The sequence below is a fragment of the Lycorma delicatula genome, chromosome 13, assembly GCF_047948215.1.
Source record: "Lycorma delicatula isolate Av1 chromosome 13, ASM4794821v1, whole genome shotgun sequence".
Taxonomy (NCBI): domain Eukaryota; kingdom Metazoa; phylum Arthropoda; class Insecta; order Hemiptera; family Fulgoridae; genus Lycorma; species Lycorma delicatula.
The window spans coordinates 5,729,501-5,748,948 of record NC_134467.1 but is presented as its reverse complement, the minus strand read 5'-3'; the positions used below and the strand labels follow the sequence as shown (position 1 = coordinate 5,748,948).

General features: G+C 29.5%; 1 protein-coding gene across 6 annotated transcripts in view; it reads left to right on the top strand.

Moving 5' to 3' along the window:
- LOC142333566 (uncharacterized) overlaps positions 1 to 17,038 on the top strand; it is a 156,058-nt gene extending 139,020 nt beyond the window's left edge. For 5 of the 6 annotated variants that reach the window (XM_075380866.1, XM_075380864.1, XM_075380863.1 and 2 more), the window contains one exon: positions 15,671 to 17,038. In XM_075380866.1, coding sequence (XP_075236981.1) covers positions 15,671 to 15,775 — 105 coding nt within the window. In that variant the 3' untranslated portion in view covers positions 15,776 to 17,038. Of the gene's footprint in view, positions 1 to 10,702; positions 10,774 to 15,670 lie in introns of all 6 variants that reach the window. The other variant, XM_075380867.1, reaches the window with a different exon arrangement.
- Positions 17,039 to 19,448: the final 2,410 nt, after the last annotated feature.

Below are 19,448 nucleotides of genomic sequence, written 5' to 3'. Positions count from 1 at the left end.
CCGTGATCTGTTAGATCGAGAGTGTACCGGATGCATGCAAAAGCTAGCCTTCAACTTTCTAAAAAATACTCTGTTTGAATTTTGAAAATCGGATGACTGTAGAGCACCCATTGTACCTTCCAAAAAAGCGGCACAGTGGCATCCCGTTTTATCAGTTGATGGTGATGATTGGTCTAGCTTCCTGTGAGGAGCTTGCGCACCTCACCACTCTAGCCTCACACACAGCCCCAACGGGAATCCCATTATTGTTAAAAAAATTTATTTAATGTGGAGTTAATTCTATTATTTTTTATATTATTCATTTGATTGATTCGAATCATTCAGTTCAAACCCAGTCCACACTGTGATACCCGCCGGGTTGGTCTAGTGGTTAACGCGTCTTCCCAAATCAGCTGATTTGGAAGTCGAGAGTTACAGCGTTCAAGTCCTAGTAAAGCCAGTTATTTTTATACGGATTTGAATATTAGATCGTGGATACCGGTGTTCTTTGGTGGTTGGGTTTCAATTTTCCACACATCTCAGGAATGGTCGAACTGAGAACGTACAAGACTACACTTCATTTACACTCATACATATCATCCTCTGAAGAATTATCTAAATGATAGTTACCGGAGGCTAAACAGGAAAAAAGATTCCACACAGTGATAGACACTCGCAGTTCACAGTTAATTAATTCAGTTCATTAAAGTGCGTGCTTCGCTCAGCAAATCTCCACTACTATACATATAATTTTTTTTCGAGATGAAATACGTCTAAAAACCTTCTCGGTTATGCCAAGAAACATGGATAAACAAATTTGGTCGTAACTGATTGAGTAGTTACTTTGAGTAGTATCCCGAACAAAAAAAAACCTCTTCATCTTTTTTATAATAGTATAGATAGAGTACAGTATCTTGCATCTCTTACAGTATTTTAAATGCAATTAAAAAAACTTTTGAAGAACTAATATTACTTTATCGATGCATTTTTAAATAATACAAATAAAAAAACTTAAAGTTCTGCATCCTTCACAGTGTGTATATAAATGTCCTCAATTACTTTTTGTTAATGCCTTCTGATTTGAAGCTCATGACTTTTTCTTTTTCTTTCTAGCCTCCGGAACCACCATTAATTATTACATCAGAGAATGAATGAGGATGATATATATGAATGTTAAGTGATGTGTAGTCTTGTACAGTCTCAGGTCGACCGTTCCTGAGGTGTGTGGTTAACTCAAAACCCGACCACCAAAGAACACCAGTATCCACAATCTAGTATTCAAATCTGTATAACAGTAACTCTCTTTACTAGGATTTGAACCTTAGAACTCTTGACTTCAAAATTAGCTGATTTGCGATGACGAGTTTGAAAAAGAAGTTGCTACTAGTAACTTCTTTTTTGAACTTTTTTTCAATGTCACTACTAGTGACTTCTTTTGATTTGTGATGACGAGTTCATGAACTCGTCATGACTTGAAAGCTCATGACTGCTACACCATACGTCCAACAATGGACATGTTTCAAAGCAGCAGCTTACTGAGCAGTTCGTAAACTCCAACAATTCATTTGCTGCATTATATTAAAATTTCTTACCATTCATAACAACGGTTTAAAGAAACCGTCTGCAAAATTTTTCATTCTTTGTCTTGCACAACAAATAAGAGACAAAAGAGATCACATTGGCGGCTGCTGCAACTGCACCAGTTGTATAATTTTCATTGCGAGGACTACTGTATTTGATAGAGACTTTGCATTGCCATCAACGTTTAACACGCGGTGAGACAAAGCATAAAATGGCAAACATTGAAGTTAATGTTTGAAACAAATTTGAGATCAATGTTACATTTGTACATTTCTTATTATAACCCGAATGTATTCTGAAAATTTAAGTAAATTTTTATTTTATTAAACTTATTTAACTGTTACGTGAATGAAAAATTATTTATTAAGTCTGTTGTGCAATATCATATGTGTGTGTGTGTGTGTGTGTGTGTATATATATATATTTTTTTTTTCATCATTATAACCAGATATCGTTTGTATTGAAATATACAATTACATGTGTTGGCGTCACTGTTTAGTAGATTGGGATCATTTGTTTATATGCATTGTTAAAGTGAAATTTGTATTGTAATATCAGTATTATTTATTTGTGTTCATTTTTGTTGACCAAGTAAGTAATTTTATACCATTCTAACATAAATTAATAGAATTTAAGTTTGAATTTTTTGTGTTTATGAACTGATAGTGTAGCTTTAACTTGTGATGAAAATTTATTTAAGTTCGACGTAAAATCGTTTATTTAAGCAGCACATTAAAAAATTATTATATCGTGGGCATATTATTACTAGTCGTTTTTTAATTAGTAATTTAGGCAATTAAGCAGTTTGTTCCACCTTAACTTTTGTATCGTATACGTTATTACTCACGTGGTGTAAGACAAGGTTAGCCTGCGTAGGTTAACCCCACCGGGTTGGTCTATTGAACGCATCTTCCCAAATCAGCTGATTTGGAAGTGGAGAGTTCCAGCGTTCAAGTCCTAGTAAAGCCAGCTATTTTTACACGGACTTGAATACTAGATCGTGGATACCGGTGTTCTTTGGTGGTTGGTTTTCAATTAACCACAATTCTCAGGTATGGTCGGACTGAGAATGTACAAGACTACACTCATACACATCATCCTCTGAAGTATTACCTAAACGGTAGTTACCGGAGGCTAAACAGGAAAAAAAAGAAAGAAAAGCTTGCGTAGGTTAAGTTTCGTTGAATTATATTTATAAAATAAATAAATAACAATGGTAATATAATGGTTATATTGGATGATATTAACTATAACCCAAAAGTTTGCTGTTTATAATTATAGATATAAATTAACCAAATTTAACCTCTGAATCTTAAGTCACTCTGAGGTCAGAGCGTAAAAAGTAACAACTTTTTACTTGTCTAGAAAATAAACTCCATAACTGCAGTCTGCATATCTAACCTTTAATGATTTTACATCAAATTTTCTTCTTTTTTTGTCTAGAATCCAAGCAAAACATTCAGTTCAAAAAATTCTGAGGTAGTTGATATTCACTTTCCTTTTCAGAAACAACTCAACAGAGGCATTTCCTTTCATTTTTGTCAGTGCTGTTCTATTTATTGTATATGTAGCAGAAAGGACTGCTTCATTACTTCACCCCTAAGCAATTTGGGTAAGTTGAGTGCAGAATGCAACGAGGATCTTGCCACCTCACAAATGATTCTGTTTTCTTTCTCAGCTACTCTAGATTGTTGTGGAGTATTAGATACCGTCATAAAATGTTAACACTTTCATTAATTTTTCCAAGCCTGATTCAACTATAGTAAAGTGTTGTTTTATTAGATGGACATTCATTTGATTTATGCCATATAATTTGCTTTTACAACAAATAAGTCCCACTTAACAATTTTTAGAGAGATGACCTAATTTTCTACAACAAAAACATTTCTTGCCATTGTGATTAGCCTTAGCATGACTCCCTTTTGCTAAAGTTTGATCTAGAAGCATGCTTCCTGGGTTGACTGACAATCAACCTTGAGTTAAAGATGTTTCGTATCATAATCCCAACTCATATTTAAAAGTAGTTTTGCAATTCAGACCGTGTCTTCTGTTGGCAAGTCATGCCATGTGATGTAAATGGGGTAAAACACATGAGGCAATGTTTATTAAAGCCTTGCGCACGCCATTCTCATATATTGTTTTGCCTAGGAGTATCATTTCATTTGAAGTTCACTGTACTTTGCAAGAGGATTGTCAGATTTATTTTAATTTCAACCATACTTTGTGAGCAGTAGGATGTAACTCTACCCAATAAAAAATTTCTATCTAGAGAAAGAATAATTCTTTCTTGACTATTCTTCTTTTTTCTATTTGCTATGATCCATTCACCAGTTTCTTCTGATAATCAACACTTCCAGTCTCAGGCTTTTCAAAGGTTCTATTAACAACTTGAACAAAAATATGTTGCTCTAAACATGTCTGCACAATAATATGCCCATTAGTTTTTCAATTTTGTTTTCTTCTGATGTCTGTAAATATTCCATAATTTCCAACTAGATGTAGAAAAAAAACACCCCATCGCTTGATAACCGTAAACTTATATTTACAACAATATAAAGGAAAAACCTCCACGTCAATTTTCCATCTAATGTGTTTACCGAAAATTGCCTGCTCACCTACTATATTTGGTAAAACTCGCTAAAAAAAATCTGAGATCGGTTACAAAAAACTATTTCTTTAATTTATGATTGTGAGATCCATGTAATCCTTACATAAATAAATTTTAATATTATTTACAAAGTATTCTTATATATTAAAAAAAAAAGTTATATTTATAACCCTTAAGGAAACTACCCATGTACATCTCTTAACAACTACTGCTATTATTACTTACATCATACTATGTTATAAAAAACTATTTACAGAAAACAATAACATTTCATTATATCTATCATTTAATTATGAATTTTGTTATAAATAATTCAATACAGATTTGTTTACACAAAATCATGATCACAACAACGTTTCAATCAAAAGTTTTATGAGATAACAAAATTAGTTAACAGCTGAAGCAATTAAGATAAAATAAAGCTTCATACACATAACATTTTGTCATTACCCTTTTGATAGTTTTTGTTGAGGTTTCTCTGTCTTCTGTCTGCATCTTTATTTTTTAGTAGCCACTGCAGCTCTGTCTTGCTGTTTTGATGACTTCTTACCTTCAGTGTTGATAAGCCTATATACTGTTGCAGTCTCTTTTGTAGCTCCATCTTGACTGATTTAAATTTGCATATCATTGTTAAAAATTTGTAAAAAAAAATGTAAAGTCAATTCTTCCCTAAATATTTTGGTTCTCATTGGAAGTTTATTACTTTCTTTAGTACACAGATAAAAGTAATCGATGCTGAACCACTCCCTTGTCTTAGTTCTGTTTTAATTTCTAATTCTTCTGACAATTTTACATCTGATTTTGTGTTTAGAATAGTCTGTCTGTTTAGTAATGTTAATTATGGTGAGATCCTTACCAAATACTAGAACATTAAATAAGGAAGTTCTATAGATCGAGTTGTATGCCTTGCCATTTTTTCTCCTTATTATTGTTTTAAGGGTTGTGTTTTGTTGTGCATATGATCATAATTTTCTGAATCCTTCATGTTCTCCCAGTTATTAAGTCTATGATTAATTCAATTCTATTTTGAAGTACTTTTCAAAGTATTTTATTTGTCAAAGGTAAGAGGAAAATCCCTTTGTGGTTGTTTACTTCTGTTTCATCTTTTTGTTTGTGTAGTAGATCTATTAATACATTTTTCTAATTTTCATGGAATTTTTCAGTTTCCATATCTCTTCTAGCAAGTTCTTCAGTATTTTCTTGCGTTTTTCATGATTCTTTCCATAATTCCATATTTTTCAAGCTATCACCTGCTATCTTGTTATTTAATTTCTGGCAAATTTTGTGTATTTTCATTTAATAATTTTTTTTTTTAATTTTGCAGTTTGTTGTTAGATTTTGGAATTGAAATCTTAACTTCTTGGTAGTGTAATAATTTTTCAAAGTACTTGCTGGAATTTTACAGTTGTCTTTGTTGTTATGGCCTATGCTATCAAATCATACAGCTAAGTCTTTAATAGAAGATACCTTTTGTATTGCAGTATTATTTTGTATTATTCAGTTCCACAATATATCGGCATTTGCAAACCTTCAAAATTGAGTATGAAATCAATTTTCTTTTTGTAATTTAAAAGAAATACTAAAAGAAAAAAAAACTAAAAAAAGAAAGATGTGAGTAGCTTATGAATAAACTGTCATTTATAAATACTATGAAAATTAGAGAACCGAAGTGCATGCCTTGTCTTACTCCACATCTAGCATAAATAGACTTAGAAATAAAATTATCAGTTTTAACATAGGGAATTCTGATTGTACAAAAGGAACATTTTATGGGAAAAACACATCGTTGTAATCATTGAAACAATTTGAACAAGATGACTATATTTTGAAAATAAAGTATTTAATATTAAGCTTTTTATTGAGGTCAGAAAGTTATAAAAATATTCTTCCAAAAGTACAGCCGCAACTAGTAGTTTGCATGTATCCTGTTTGTTATAATAACCAGCGACACACAGTCATGGTTTAATAATGCCTTTCGTACAGTTTTATCAGACTACTTTATACTTTGTTGACATTAATATTATTATTATTATCATTATCACATTATATTATTATTGTTATCATTATCATCATCATCATTATTATTCGCAATATTTCTGCCAAAGACTCATCTGTGTAAAAAGAATAACAAATTTAAAGACATTAAAATCATATCAGTAAACATTGTACAATTTAATATAATGGTGAAATTTAAAAAAAAAAATATGTAAACGCAGTTGCAAGCAACCACTTTTTCTTAAAGCCACTGTTTGATTTCAGCTTTCCTTCAGTTGTTGTGGTAACTTTATTATTTACAACTTATTTACACACTCCACAAAGTACAGAATGAAAGAATATTCATACCTTACTTTTTTCACATTGAAGCGCTTTCGGGCATAAGCCTTTTTTTTTTCTTTCTTTTCTTTTTCCTGTTTAGCCTCTGGTAACTACCGTTTAGATAATTCTTCAGAGGATGAATGAGGATGATATGTATGAGTGTAAATGAAGTGTAGTCTTGTACATTCTCAGTTCGACTGTTCCTGAGATGTGTGGTTAATTGAAACCCAACCACCAAAGAACACCGGTATCCACGATCTAGTATTCAAATTCGTGTAAAAATAACTGGCTTTACTAGGACTTTAACGCTGTAACTCTCGACTTCAAAATCAGATGATTTGGGAAGACGCGTTAACCACTAGACCAACCAGGTGGGTTTCGGGCATAAGCCTGTCTTCAGTAATGTTTACTGAATTTACGCATAGGTAACATTTGTTAAAATTTGTTCAGTCAATAAAAATTTCGTTTTAAAAATTTTAATGTTATTAAAATTTACTTTAATTTGCGATCTTATGTTAACATATTACTGTACTGATTATCTAATTTATATGAAATTGCTTATAAATTATAAATTACCAACTTAAATAATATTTATAAGAATATCCCTAGTGAATTCTGTCTGCAGATTCATTAAGCTGAATTTACATTTGCGTCTGGTTTAAAAGTATCTAATTGTACAGTGTTAAAGTGTACAGTGTATATTAATAGAACAAACAACTCTCCCTGTTTTATTATAGGTTATTCAACTTCAATGTATGCACCTTTTGTAGCTTGGCAGATGTCTAGAACAATAATCTAACTCTTGGCAGATGTTTAGGAGCATCTGCGGCATTATTAGACATATGAGTAGTATAGAAACCTCGGGTTCAACTGTCATTTTGCTTTCTATGAAAGTAGTGATTATTTGGAATTGAACCCGATGTCATGTTTTTTAGATGAACATGTGTTTGTAGTTAAATTTATGAGCTGAAAGAGTGGATTTACTGCAAAATATATAGCCAAACATGGATTTGAGATGTCCCCCAAAATTACAGTAAATAACCAACAATCAAATGAAGTTTGAACCTGAAGGTCTCTTTTCACGGGTTTATTAGATACATTAAAGAACGGCTACTCACAATGATGAATGTGTGTTCACGTTAAATTTACATGTTAAAACAGTTAATTTATTGAAAAATTCATAGTAAAACAATCGTTTTATTCATTGAATAGTTTGATGCTGTCATGGGGATTCCCCCGTCTCTATTAATAATGATTTCTCAACTATAAAGGGAACCACTGTTTTATTATTATATTCTCATCGAATCCAATCTTTCATTTAACTGCAATCACCATGATTAAGTGCAAATTGTATTATGATATTTGGTCATCATTACTTTCAGCGATTGTGTAATATATCATTGATTATTATTTAATGTCTATAATGTCAGTTTAAACTTCAAAATCATTGTTAGTTCCTTATCTCGAAAATGGTGTGTCCTAGGCCAATTCTAACACGATTTTGAATGGGTACTTTCTAACTTCCTGGAGCAATAGCTGCTAGTTTCATGCGTCTAGGTCCAACCATTCTCAAGATATGCTTTTTCTTACAATATTTTTTGTATTTGATGATGAAATAAAATAAAAATTTTTATTATCTAGCAGTCAACAGGTTAACAGTTCTAATCACTTTTAAATTTATTACTATGTTTTGAAAAAATCTGTCATCATTACTTTAAGCGAAAGCGGGATGATATGTGATAAAAGTTGTGGATTGTTTATTTTTTTATTGTTGAGATAGCTAATGACATTATCTTATGTATATTATACATAAAAAATTGATATTTATTATATTAAATAATGATTTATAAAAAAGGGCGTATCTTGAAAAGGGTGCGTCCTACACAATCTTTGATGCGATTTTGAAAACCTTAACGGTTTAAAAGAGTACTTTCCAGAACAATAGGTCCTAGTTTCATGAATCTAGGTCCAACCGTTCCCGAGATACTTGCGCGAGTAGAATTCGCTAATGTCAGTTCACCTCAAACCTATTTCATTATCAGTTTTTAAAATAATCTTCTTTATAGTATATGTTCCTTCAGATTTGCAAGGCTAAAATAATTTCATATAAAACCGGAAAAAAACAGTAAATGCTGAACAAACTCTATAATGCTATATTGAACCCGACGTTGAATGTGAACGTGTTCAGTGTAGCAAACGTGAATAGCATAATATTTATACTCATCATTAGCTTTTTGTTTATTTAAAATTACAAGGCAATTATCACTTTCATCATGTGGGAAATGTGTGATGACAAATATGGTGTGGGCATGGATTTTTACATTACCATTTCGTTAATTTGCAACTTGCGTTTTAAATTCTCATCTCCAAGTCTATTATTTTCTATATATTACAACTTTGAATGCAGCTAAATATTATCGTTTTGATATGAAAGTCTTTGATGAAATAATCTTTCATATCATAACATTTATCATAAAACTCTTTTGATAACCATGAAGCAATATCGAGTAATAATAATATTTTATAAACATACGTGTACCAGTAGTAATTGTAATAGTTTTATTTTATTATCACCCGTAATCTCATAAAAAGCCGATCCAGGATTCATTTAATTCTTTAGATTGTTTTTTTTTGTAACAAATTATCAAACTGTTTCCCTTCATCATGATATAACTTTGTCGCATTAAAAAAAGGGCCGATGAGATTTAATGTAATAATAGTTCTTTAGATTGACTCACCTTAACATTCTTCTTTTACTGTTGCTGTGATTTGCAACTTATTAAACGTTTTTTTCATATAACATCTAACTTTTATATGTACCAGAAATTAGTAAATCTAATTGATTTTTATTACATTTTAGACTAACTTCATATATAGTGTTTGACTCATCGGAATTCTGAGTAGCCAAAGTTTCTGAATAATAATCGATTGCGGAATCCTGATTGCGGCTTTTCTATTATAAAACTCAATTAATTTTTTTGAATGAAATCAGCTTTAATGGACATTCCCCTTCTAAAAATAATAATATATTAAATCATCTAATACTTGTTTTAAACTATCAATGTCGATTGCTGTATCAAAATGATTGCCTTTCCTTTTAAATTTAAGATCATGGCATGCATAATTGAAAAATTTAATACTGTTTGGCTCTTTTACTTTTCGATATAGGATTTCATAATCGGGATCTTTTTTTTAATTTAAAAGAATCATAGAATAATATACGAATCGTCTGGTTGTATCTATAATTACAATACAATTATCTTCATTATCGTGTGTAAATGGTACTGCCATAGTTTTATGTCTCTGCTTTATTGTTTAATCTATCATTTTCAAACATATGATTTGAATATTCATGCACAGTTGTTTTCTTTTTCGATTTGATGTAATCAATCCTCGATATTTTCAAGTTCTTTTAATTTTGCTTGTAACCGAGTGTTACACTCAGATATATGCATCTTGATATAACTTAAAATTTTTGATGAAAAAATCTATTAAATTTTATTACATTTAATATAAAACTTGGGGATATCCAGGAAGCTATTGATAGTATTAAATTATCACAAACCTTTTATGACATTCATAAGACATTCTCTTATTACATTCCTCTTATGATTTCACAGTTTGACCAGTGACTTTAGACATTTCCACAGCAGCCGGAATTCCGGCTGAGATCAGTGTTGTAGTTGATATATGCAACAAATATTTATTACCATTCATTGTTTAATATGAACTATTTTATTGTAATTTCAACTGTATGTAAAACATAAATTATTTATAAACCTCATTTATAGTTCAAAAATGATTTTGTAATTTACTTATTACAACAGTAATTATAGGTACTTAGTATTAACACCACCACAGCTATAGCTTTATTTAAAAACAAAGTAGTCAATCGGATTTCGGTGGAAAATGGGCCGAAAATAGAGTTTAATATAAATAAATATTTATTTTATAAATATAATTTAATCAAACTTAATCTACGCTCGCTAACCTTGACTAATTAACATCGTAATTTTTTGAGTATTTATTTAATAAATTCAGTAATTATTGCAATTTGATTATTTAAATAATAAATAATTGTAATTACTGAATTTATTAAAAAAATTAGGGTGTTAATTAAGTCAAGGTTAGCGAGCGTAGGTTAAGTTTGGTTAAATTATATTTATAAAATAAATAAATATAAATAACCATTTATATTCTGTTTTGAATCTGTTTCAGCCCATTTTCCACCGAAATCTGATTGACTACTTTGTTTTTAAATAAAGCTATAGCTGCGGTGGCGTTAATACGTGAGTACCATAATTATATATTAAAATGATCTCATGTTTACAGATTGCAGATATTTTAGAAAAATATGATGATTCTACATACAATATATCTGAATATCTTACATTGTTATATTCAAAATTACATGAAACTGTAAATGTTATTGATTATAAACTTAAATGTAAAAATAAAACTAAATATAAATTATATTGAACATGGAAAAATTGTCCAAGTTTACTATACATAATTTTCAATATAAAAACACAGCGTCAAATATATTGCATAATATTGCTTTTGAATTGGTATATCGGAAAGAAAATTTAGAAAACGAAAGAAATCCTCTTTTAAAAAGAAGTTTATGTTTAATGTAAATCAAAATGATTATGTGTATGAAATGGTAGTTGAATTATATAAAAATTTAAAACCTATAATAAACTTTTTTATAATAAATATTCTTTATATATTAGATTATAAACAATTATATTCATATATCCAAATTTGTATAAAGAAATTTACAGTTCTAACCATATAATGCACCTACATAAACTATCAAGTTTTGTATATAACCAGTTTCTGATTGAATTAGCATACGTCTTAATGCCAAAGCGTACCGTTTTTATTTTACTAAACTAGTTCAGCCTACCTTTCCAGTAAACTTTAATCAATCGCTAAATTTTTTCATGTGTATATACTTCTCTGAATCTGTTAACAAGATAACAGGTTTTATTTTTTGGAGATGGTTAAGTATTATTATCATCAGTAAGGTGGAGGAAATGTGACAGAAGTTTGGCTCTTATGGGATAATTTTTTTTCAAATCCAAGAGTTGTAAAAAGGGATTTGTGTCATAAATTTGAATTTTTGGCTTCCAAACAATTGCTGATAGCATATATACAGCTGCAAATAAAAGCATCTTATAATTATCAGTCTTTTTCCACAGGTGAAACCTCAAAAACCGGTTTAGTATTTTTTTTAAAGAAATTTTTGACATGAAGATTAGTCTGCTTCATAGAATATCAACTAATTTATTCGTAAAAAATCTAAATAATGAATACATTGAATAATATATTGTTAGGGTCATCAATTGGAAAGTTTATTCCTGGAGTTCCAGTAAATATTTGAGCATTACAAAGCTTTGTGGTAACATCGTATGTCAACCATTCTAAACCCAATGTTTTGTCTCTTTTTTTTGGCAACAGATATTCAAGGTCTTTTACTTATTTGAACAGGAGGCTGTAAATCCTGTCCCTTATCATGCTCATTATCGGTAATATCCCCAAGAAAAAGAGCAACTAACATCAGCCATGTACACAGAACCCTTCTTTAGTTATACTCGTTGCAATGCCAGTAGAGCCTGTCAAACTTTCTGGAGAAATCACGTTGTGGAATCGTCTTCAACTATTCGGTACAAGCCCTTCGGGTGGCTGGAATTTCATAGACAAAGCAGACATCCTATCGTCATCGAAATTTACAATGCAATCGCTGAGTTGAACCATCACGACACACAAGTGAGTTTCTGTTGGATCTCTAGCCATGAGGGGATTCTGGGTAATGAATGTGCAGATTCCGCTGCTATAAAGACGCATTTAGTCAACCCTCTTTCACTACTATTGTTACTACATCCTAATTTATTAACTGTGTAAAACTCACACTTTGCGCAAAGCGGCTAGATGACTGGATTGCTACAGTAGACAAGTGTGAGGGCAAAATGTTGTTTTTAAACTAAAGTGATATCTGAAATACATGTATTTTAACTTGTCGATAAGTTGTTTAAGTTTAACTTGTTCTCATTTTAATAAACTCTGGGTAATCGGTTGTTAATTGTATTCACTTGTCATATTTGAATATTTATCAGATCAGTAATTAAAACTTGACCTGATACAGATTAAAGGCAGTTGTGACATAATTTTATTAATGAAATGAAATTAATTATGTATTTACATTAGGAAAAGTTAACTATCATATTTACCATATTATTACAAAAGATATTTGAAGTTAGTGCCCTGCAGAGCTAATGCAGCAACGCTAAAGTAATCATACTGAGAAAAGTAATCACCTGATGCAAAATGTTATCAGTGTAAACGTTCGTTTTTAGTTATCGATAGTGCAATTTCAAAAGTATGATAGTGTAGAAGGTTGTATATTTGTATAGTATTATAATGTTATAAAAAGTATATATTCAAAAATAGTAATTTAAAAGTTTTTTTAACTTCTGCATAAAATTCCCATATTCTTGTAAGGTAAAAGGATTAATCTATTTTTTTCTCAATGAATATGTTTAATTTACAACTTCACCCACCTTGGGGGCGAAGAAATAATGAATATTTTTAATATCTTAATCTTCAAAGGAGTTAGGGCCTCTGTTGATGGCTTAAAACCTTTTCTGAGATAACCTTCCTGCAAATTTAAAAGTAATTGGTCAGTTGGTTCTCTGGTTCTTGCATGATGCATTAACAAACAGACAATAATATATATATATATATATATATATTATTTTTTATTTATTTAATCAACCAAAGTACAGAATAAATAAAGTAGGATGACTTAACTTATTATACTACAGCTGCATTATATATTCATCTCAAATTACATTACAAACTTCGTAAAATATAACATATCATGCATTTATTTATTTTATTTAAAATTTAAAACCTTTAATCTTTTTTTTAAACTTATTCAGTTAAATTAAAAATTAAAGAAAGTAGTAATTAGTAAAGTAGTTGGTGAAGTAAGTTCAGTTAAATGGACAACATGCATAATTAATTGCTTTACTTAAAATTATTTTTTTAATTTTAATTTGATTTTATGCCTTGATGTCATATTTTTAGATATGTTAAAATGTTTAAATGTTAATTTTAATTTTTCATATTTTAAATTTTGTTTAATTTTTAATTTAACCGAATAAGTTTAAAATAAAAATAAAAGGATTAAAGGTGTTAAATTTGAAATAAAATAAATAAATGCATGATATGTTATTATATTTTACGAAGTTTGTAATATAATTTGAGGTGAATATTTGCATATATAGTGGAATAAGGTAAGTTATTCTACTTTATTTATTCTGTACTTTGGTTAATCTAATAAAATAAATATATTTATATATAGTGCAGAGGAGTATAATTCTTAAAAGAATTGTTTAAAACAAAAATTTATATATATATACATTTCTAAATAATTGTGTTCTGTTAGATTTTGAGTGTACTTTGTGCATCCAAAAGTTAGCCTTTAACCTTCTAACAAATACCCCATTTGAAAATCAAATGATTGTTTGCAGACATATTATAAGAACACAACTCTGCCCTCCCAAAACAGTACCTCAGGGACATCCCATTTGTTACCAGTTGATGGTAATGATTGGTCTAGCCTCCCACGAGGTGCGCTCATATATCTCACCACTCTAGCCTCACACGCAGTCCCCACGGAAAGCCCATTATTATTGTTAAACAGAAATTTTTTAAATTTATTTAATATTATTCTTATTATTTTTGTAATATTATTTAGTTGAATGATACGAATAATTCAGTTCAAACCTAACTCACACAGTGATAGAAACTCACAGTTTAATTAAATTCAAACTCTAATTCAATTCATTAGAGTTTGTGTTTCAACCGGCAAATCATATACTTATATACTCATATATATATATTTTTTTTTTTTTTTTTGAGATTGGTATAATATCTAAAATCTTCTTAGTTATGCTGAGAAATGTGGGTAAAAATCTGGTTTCATTGATCGAGTAGTTTTTTTTGTGTATCTCGAACAAACAAAAACCCTCTTCCTTTTTATATAATAGTATATAATATGTAAACCCACCGGGTTGGTCTAGTGGTGAACGCGTCTTCCCAAATCAGCTGATTTGGAAAGTCGAGAGTTACAGCGTTCAAGTCCTAGTAGAGCCAGTTATTTTTACTGGGATTTGAATACTAGATCGTGGATACCGGTGTTCTTTGGTGGTTGGGTTTCAATTAACCACACATCTCAGGAACGGTCGAACTGAGAATGTACAAGACTACACTTCATTTACACTCATACATATCATCCTCATTCATCCTCTGAAGAATTATCTAAACGGTAGTTACCGGAGGCTAAACAGGAAAAGAAAGATACAGTATATAATATGTAAATATTAATATTTATACTATAGTATTATATAGTATAAATCTTTATGACTAAGAATATACTTTGTTCTTAAATAATTTTTGATAATAAGTAGATCCATATTGTTTTAGAAACCTATGGAAGTTTTTCTTATTAAAAATTGTGATAATGAGTTCACTAGAGAACCGCTTTGAAAATTACATATTTTTATGAATATTTTTGGTATGTACCAAAAATATTATAGTCATGTGACTAAAAATATTGAATAGTCATGACTATCAATATTTTGATAGTCATGTGACTATCAACAATATTATTTATTAATACATAGTTGCAATTCCTAAGCAAAGATTTCTATATCATGATCAATATCAAATCTCAGTCAGGTGAGATATTTTTCATACCCTGTAAAATTCCGTTTCTATGTTTCACACATGAGCTTCATGCTTATGTGGCGATATAAAAAATAATTATTATTTACGATCAAACTCTCATTAAGTAATTGGTGTATATTACAAAATGAGTTTTTTTATAATTTGGTAAGTATTTATGAGAAATAAGATAGAATTCAAAATCTTAGATAACGTTATCTGTGATGATGTTTGTGATAAATGAAAAATTTCACCATAAGCAATATTTACACTAATGTCAGTAAGATGAGTAGCAGCATTTTTTGATAACGTTTAGCGAAACTTGGCATATTAAAGTCACCGAATAATAATAGTAAGCAAATTAGATATACAATTTATTTTTATTTAATAAATTTTACAAAAAATCATAAACATATTTACTTTATAACATTCATGTTTTGCTTTTTATTACAGCAAGTAAATTTACTACAACTGGAAGAGAAAGTGCTTGATATTAGTAATGGTGATATTGAAAAAGATCCGTTAGCAATTGAAGAGACTGACTTAGTTAAATCATAAAATTGAAAAGATGAAAATAAAGTGGTAAGGGTATTAGATTTTACATAGAGTGGAACACCAATTATTCAGATGGACCTTTGCAAGACCAAATTTGGATAATTGTAAAGGACAATTTAAAAAAGTTTCATCATATATACTGCAGATATCATTTTAATGTTTAATAGGTAAGACACTAAGTAAAAAAAATAAAAAAGTAAATGTATTTCCGTAAAATTAAGAAGAAATTTGGAACATATGTACAATGTAAGAAAAAAGAGATATAGTAATACGGTACAATGTGTAGAAATTTGCTTTTATAATTATTTTTACAGAGGCTGGTATCTATGTTTTTGCTAAATGAATACAAAAACGTCAATTGAAAAACTCAGTAAAATAATTATCAATAAAAATAATTTACATTGAAGCAAAGATTTATTTTTTCAAATAATGTATTGTTTTTTTTTTTTAAATTGCCTAGTTTGGATTTAAGTTAGTTGAACATCTGGAAAATTGGCATCCTACTGTATTTTTCATTGTTATTACTTTATTTGTAAATTGTAAATTTTGGATTACATGCAGTTCATTTCTTAACTCATATATATATACACATATATAAAAAATGTTTTTGGGTCCATGCCCATCTTTAATGATATTTTTTATTTAATAAATTCTTCTTTGTTTACATTTACACATTAATTTTAAGCTTTTTACATTTCATTTTTTTAAAATTGTTTGTTAATAAAATTAAAATATTTTAAAACTTTCAGAACAAATATTTTGTTCAGTCAAGAGAATGAAAACATATTCCAATCTTATGATTAAAATTGATGTATGTATATATACACATTAATCAATTATATAATATATAAATATATTTATTTATTTATTTATTATCACATTTGGGTGTAACATTTAAGATCAGACTTTCTAAATTTTCTTCAAAGTAACTTTTACAAAAGTCAGATTGAGCCTCCACAGATTGTTCCACATATAGCTGTTGGCTATATGTGGAACAAACATGAGAAAATTGTCTGGTGAACTGAATCTAAACAAACTTCATAGCTTCATTTATCATCAAATCACACCTCACTAGATCACATCTAGAGTTGTAACTCAGGACCTAGTCTCACTACAGGTGAATGAGTTGTCTATATATATATATATATATATATACCATCATTTGTATGTTTACATAACTAATTTATCTCCTTGTTTTTTTTTCTTCAAAACATCCAATATTTAAATCCAGTAATTAAAATTGTAATTAGCTGCTATAATTTTGTTGAGCTCATGAACTAAGCATTGCATTTTCAAGGTTTCTCTTTACTGTATCTACTAGATTTATTACTATAGTTAAATTAATGTTTTTACTAACAACAAGGTCTTAAAAACCTTTGCTGCTGAAACTAATATAAATTTGTAAAATAACATTAATACTTTTTTATTTTAAATGAATCAACAAAACTATATTTCTTTTAAAAATGTATAATGCTTGTATTGTATTGAATTTTGTATTATATATTTTAATGTATTTTGTTATTAAATAAATTAATAAATAAAGGTGACAGAAAAGTTAAATATTATTTGTTTATTGCTGACAAAATATACCTACATTTGTTATTCTCAATTGTGATATAACTTATATACATCACACTCTTTTTGAACTAGCATGAATAAGCTTGGTTCACTGCAAAATGACACACCAATTAGGTTGCTAATGGCAGCTTTAGAATATTATGGGCAGATGTAATTTTATGTATATGCATATTATTATAAATGTAATTATGTAAAATGTATAAATAATAATTTACTAATCGAATGTTAAGTGTATATGTGCCCCTGATTTTAATATATATATATATATATTTTAATTCTCTGATTGTTTTTTGTTTTTTAACATTATATGAGCTTCAGTAAGAAATATAATTTGTGTACATCAAAAATGAATTTAAATGTCAGGAAAAGATTTTTGAAAGTGTATGTTTGGAGTGTCGCTTTATATGGAAGTGAAACTTGGACAATCGGAGTATCTGAGAAGAAAAGATTAGAAGCTTTTGAAATGTAGTGCTATAGGAGAATGTTAAAAATCAGATGGGTGGATAAAGTGACAAATGAAGAGGTATTGCGGCAAATAGATGAAGAAAGTAGCATTTGGAAAAATATAGTTAAAAGAAGAGACAGACTTATAGGCCACATACTAAGGCATCCTGGAATAGTCGCTTTAATATTGGAAGGACAGGTAGAAGGGAATAATTGTGTAGGCAGGCCACGTTTGGAGTATGTAAAACAAATTGTTGGGGATGTAGGATGTAGAGGGTATACTGAAATGAAACGACTAGCACTAGATAGGGAATCTTGGAGAGCTGCATCAAACCAGTCAAATGACTGAAGACAAAAAAAAAGGTCGTAAAAAAAGGAAGTTAAAAATAAGCCAGACGTAAGCTGTGTAACCCACTGAGTGGTGAACGCGTCTTTCCAAATCAGTTGAGTTGGAAGTCGAGAGTTCCTGTGTTCAAGTCCTTGTAAAGTCAGTTATTTTTACATGGATTTGAATACTAGATCGTGGATACCGGTGTTCTTTGGTGGTTGGGTTTCAATTAACCATACATCTCAGTAATGGCCGAACTGAGACTGTACAAGACTACACTTCATTTACACTCATATGAGTGTAAATATCCTCATTCATTCTCTGACGTATTATCTGAAAGGTAATTACTGGAGGCTAAACAGGAAAAAGAAAGAAGACATAAGCTATACTCGCTAACCTCGTGTTAAATACACAAATTATATATGATATTCTCTAACACTCTGGAGGCGATTAATCAAATTCACCGCATTCAGTATGCACTGATGGTAGAAGTTGAATAAAGATATTTAAAAAAAATTGAGCATTTTTGAACATTATCGTTCATCAATGCACTTAGCATATTCTTTATATCCTGATTGGCCCTTCCAAATTATAAAATGTGGAAAATTTGATTAATTTTTTTTATAAATGAGGTGAATTTGATTAATCGCCTCCAATATTAGAGATTAACATATATAATTTTTATATTTAACGTTAATTAGACGAGTTTAGCGAGCGTAGGTATGTTTTGCTTAAATTTAAATTTTTTTTTTTAGAAAGGTTTCTCATAAAAAATTATTTACCTTAGAGGTTGGTATTAGATGATTGTTTTTTTAATTATTATCGTTTCGACCCTCACCATAGGTTAACTGTGTTTGTCGACATATACTGGCGAAAGTCTGAATAAACAAATATTTCACTGACTTATTTGGTATGTGTCGACATTCAACGGAGAATATCGATATGTGCCATATATTGATTTTTCACAGTAACATTATATACTAAGCTTTTATTATGATGATTAGTCAAGAAATTAAATTGGTATTACGTAATAGATATATCCGCCGTACTGTGTGTGAAACTTCTATTTCTATTTGATTTGCTCATTCGACATCTTTTCGGTCAAGGAGATGACGGAGTGTGCCACTCTTCGCTTTGTTTCAGGATCGTACTCAAATATCCAGGATTCATCACCTGTGGTCACACGATTGAAGAATTCTTGGTCATTGTCAATCCTCTCAAGAAGATTAACGCACACGTTTCTTCGATTGTTCTTCTGTCCCGTTGTGAGGTTTTTTTGGCACCGATTTCGCATGTCCAAATCGTCTGTCAAAATTTGATGTACGG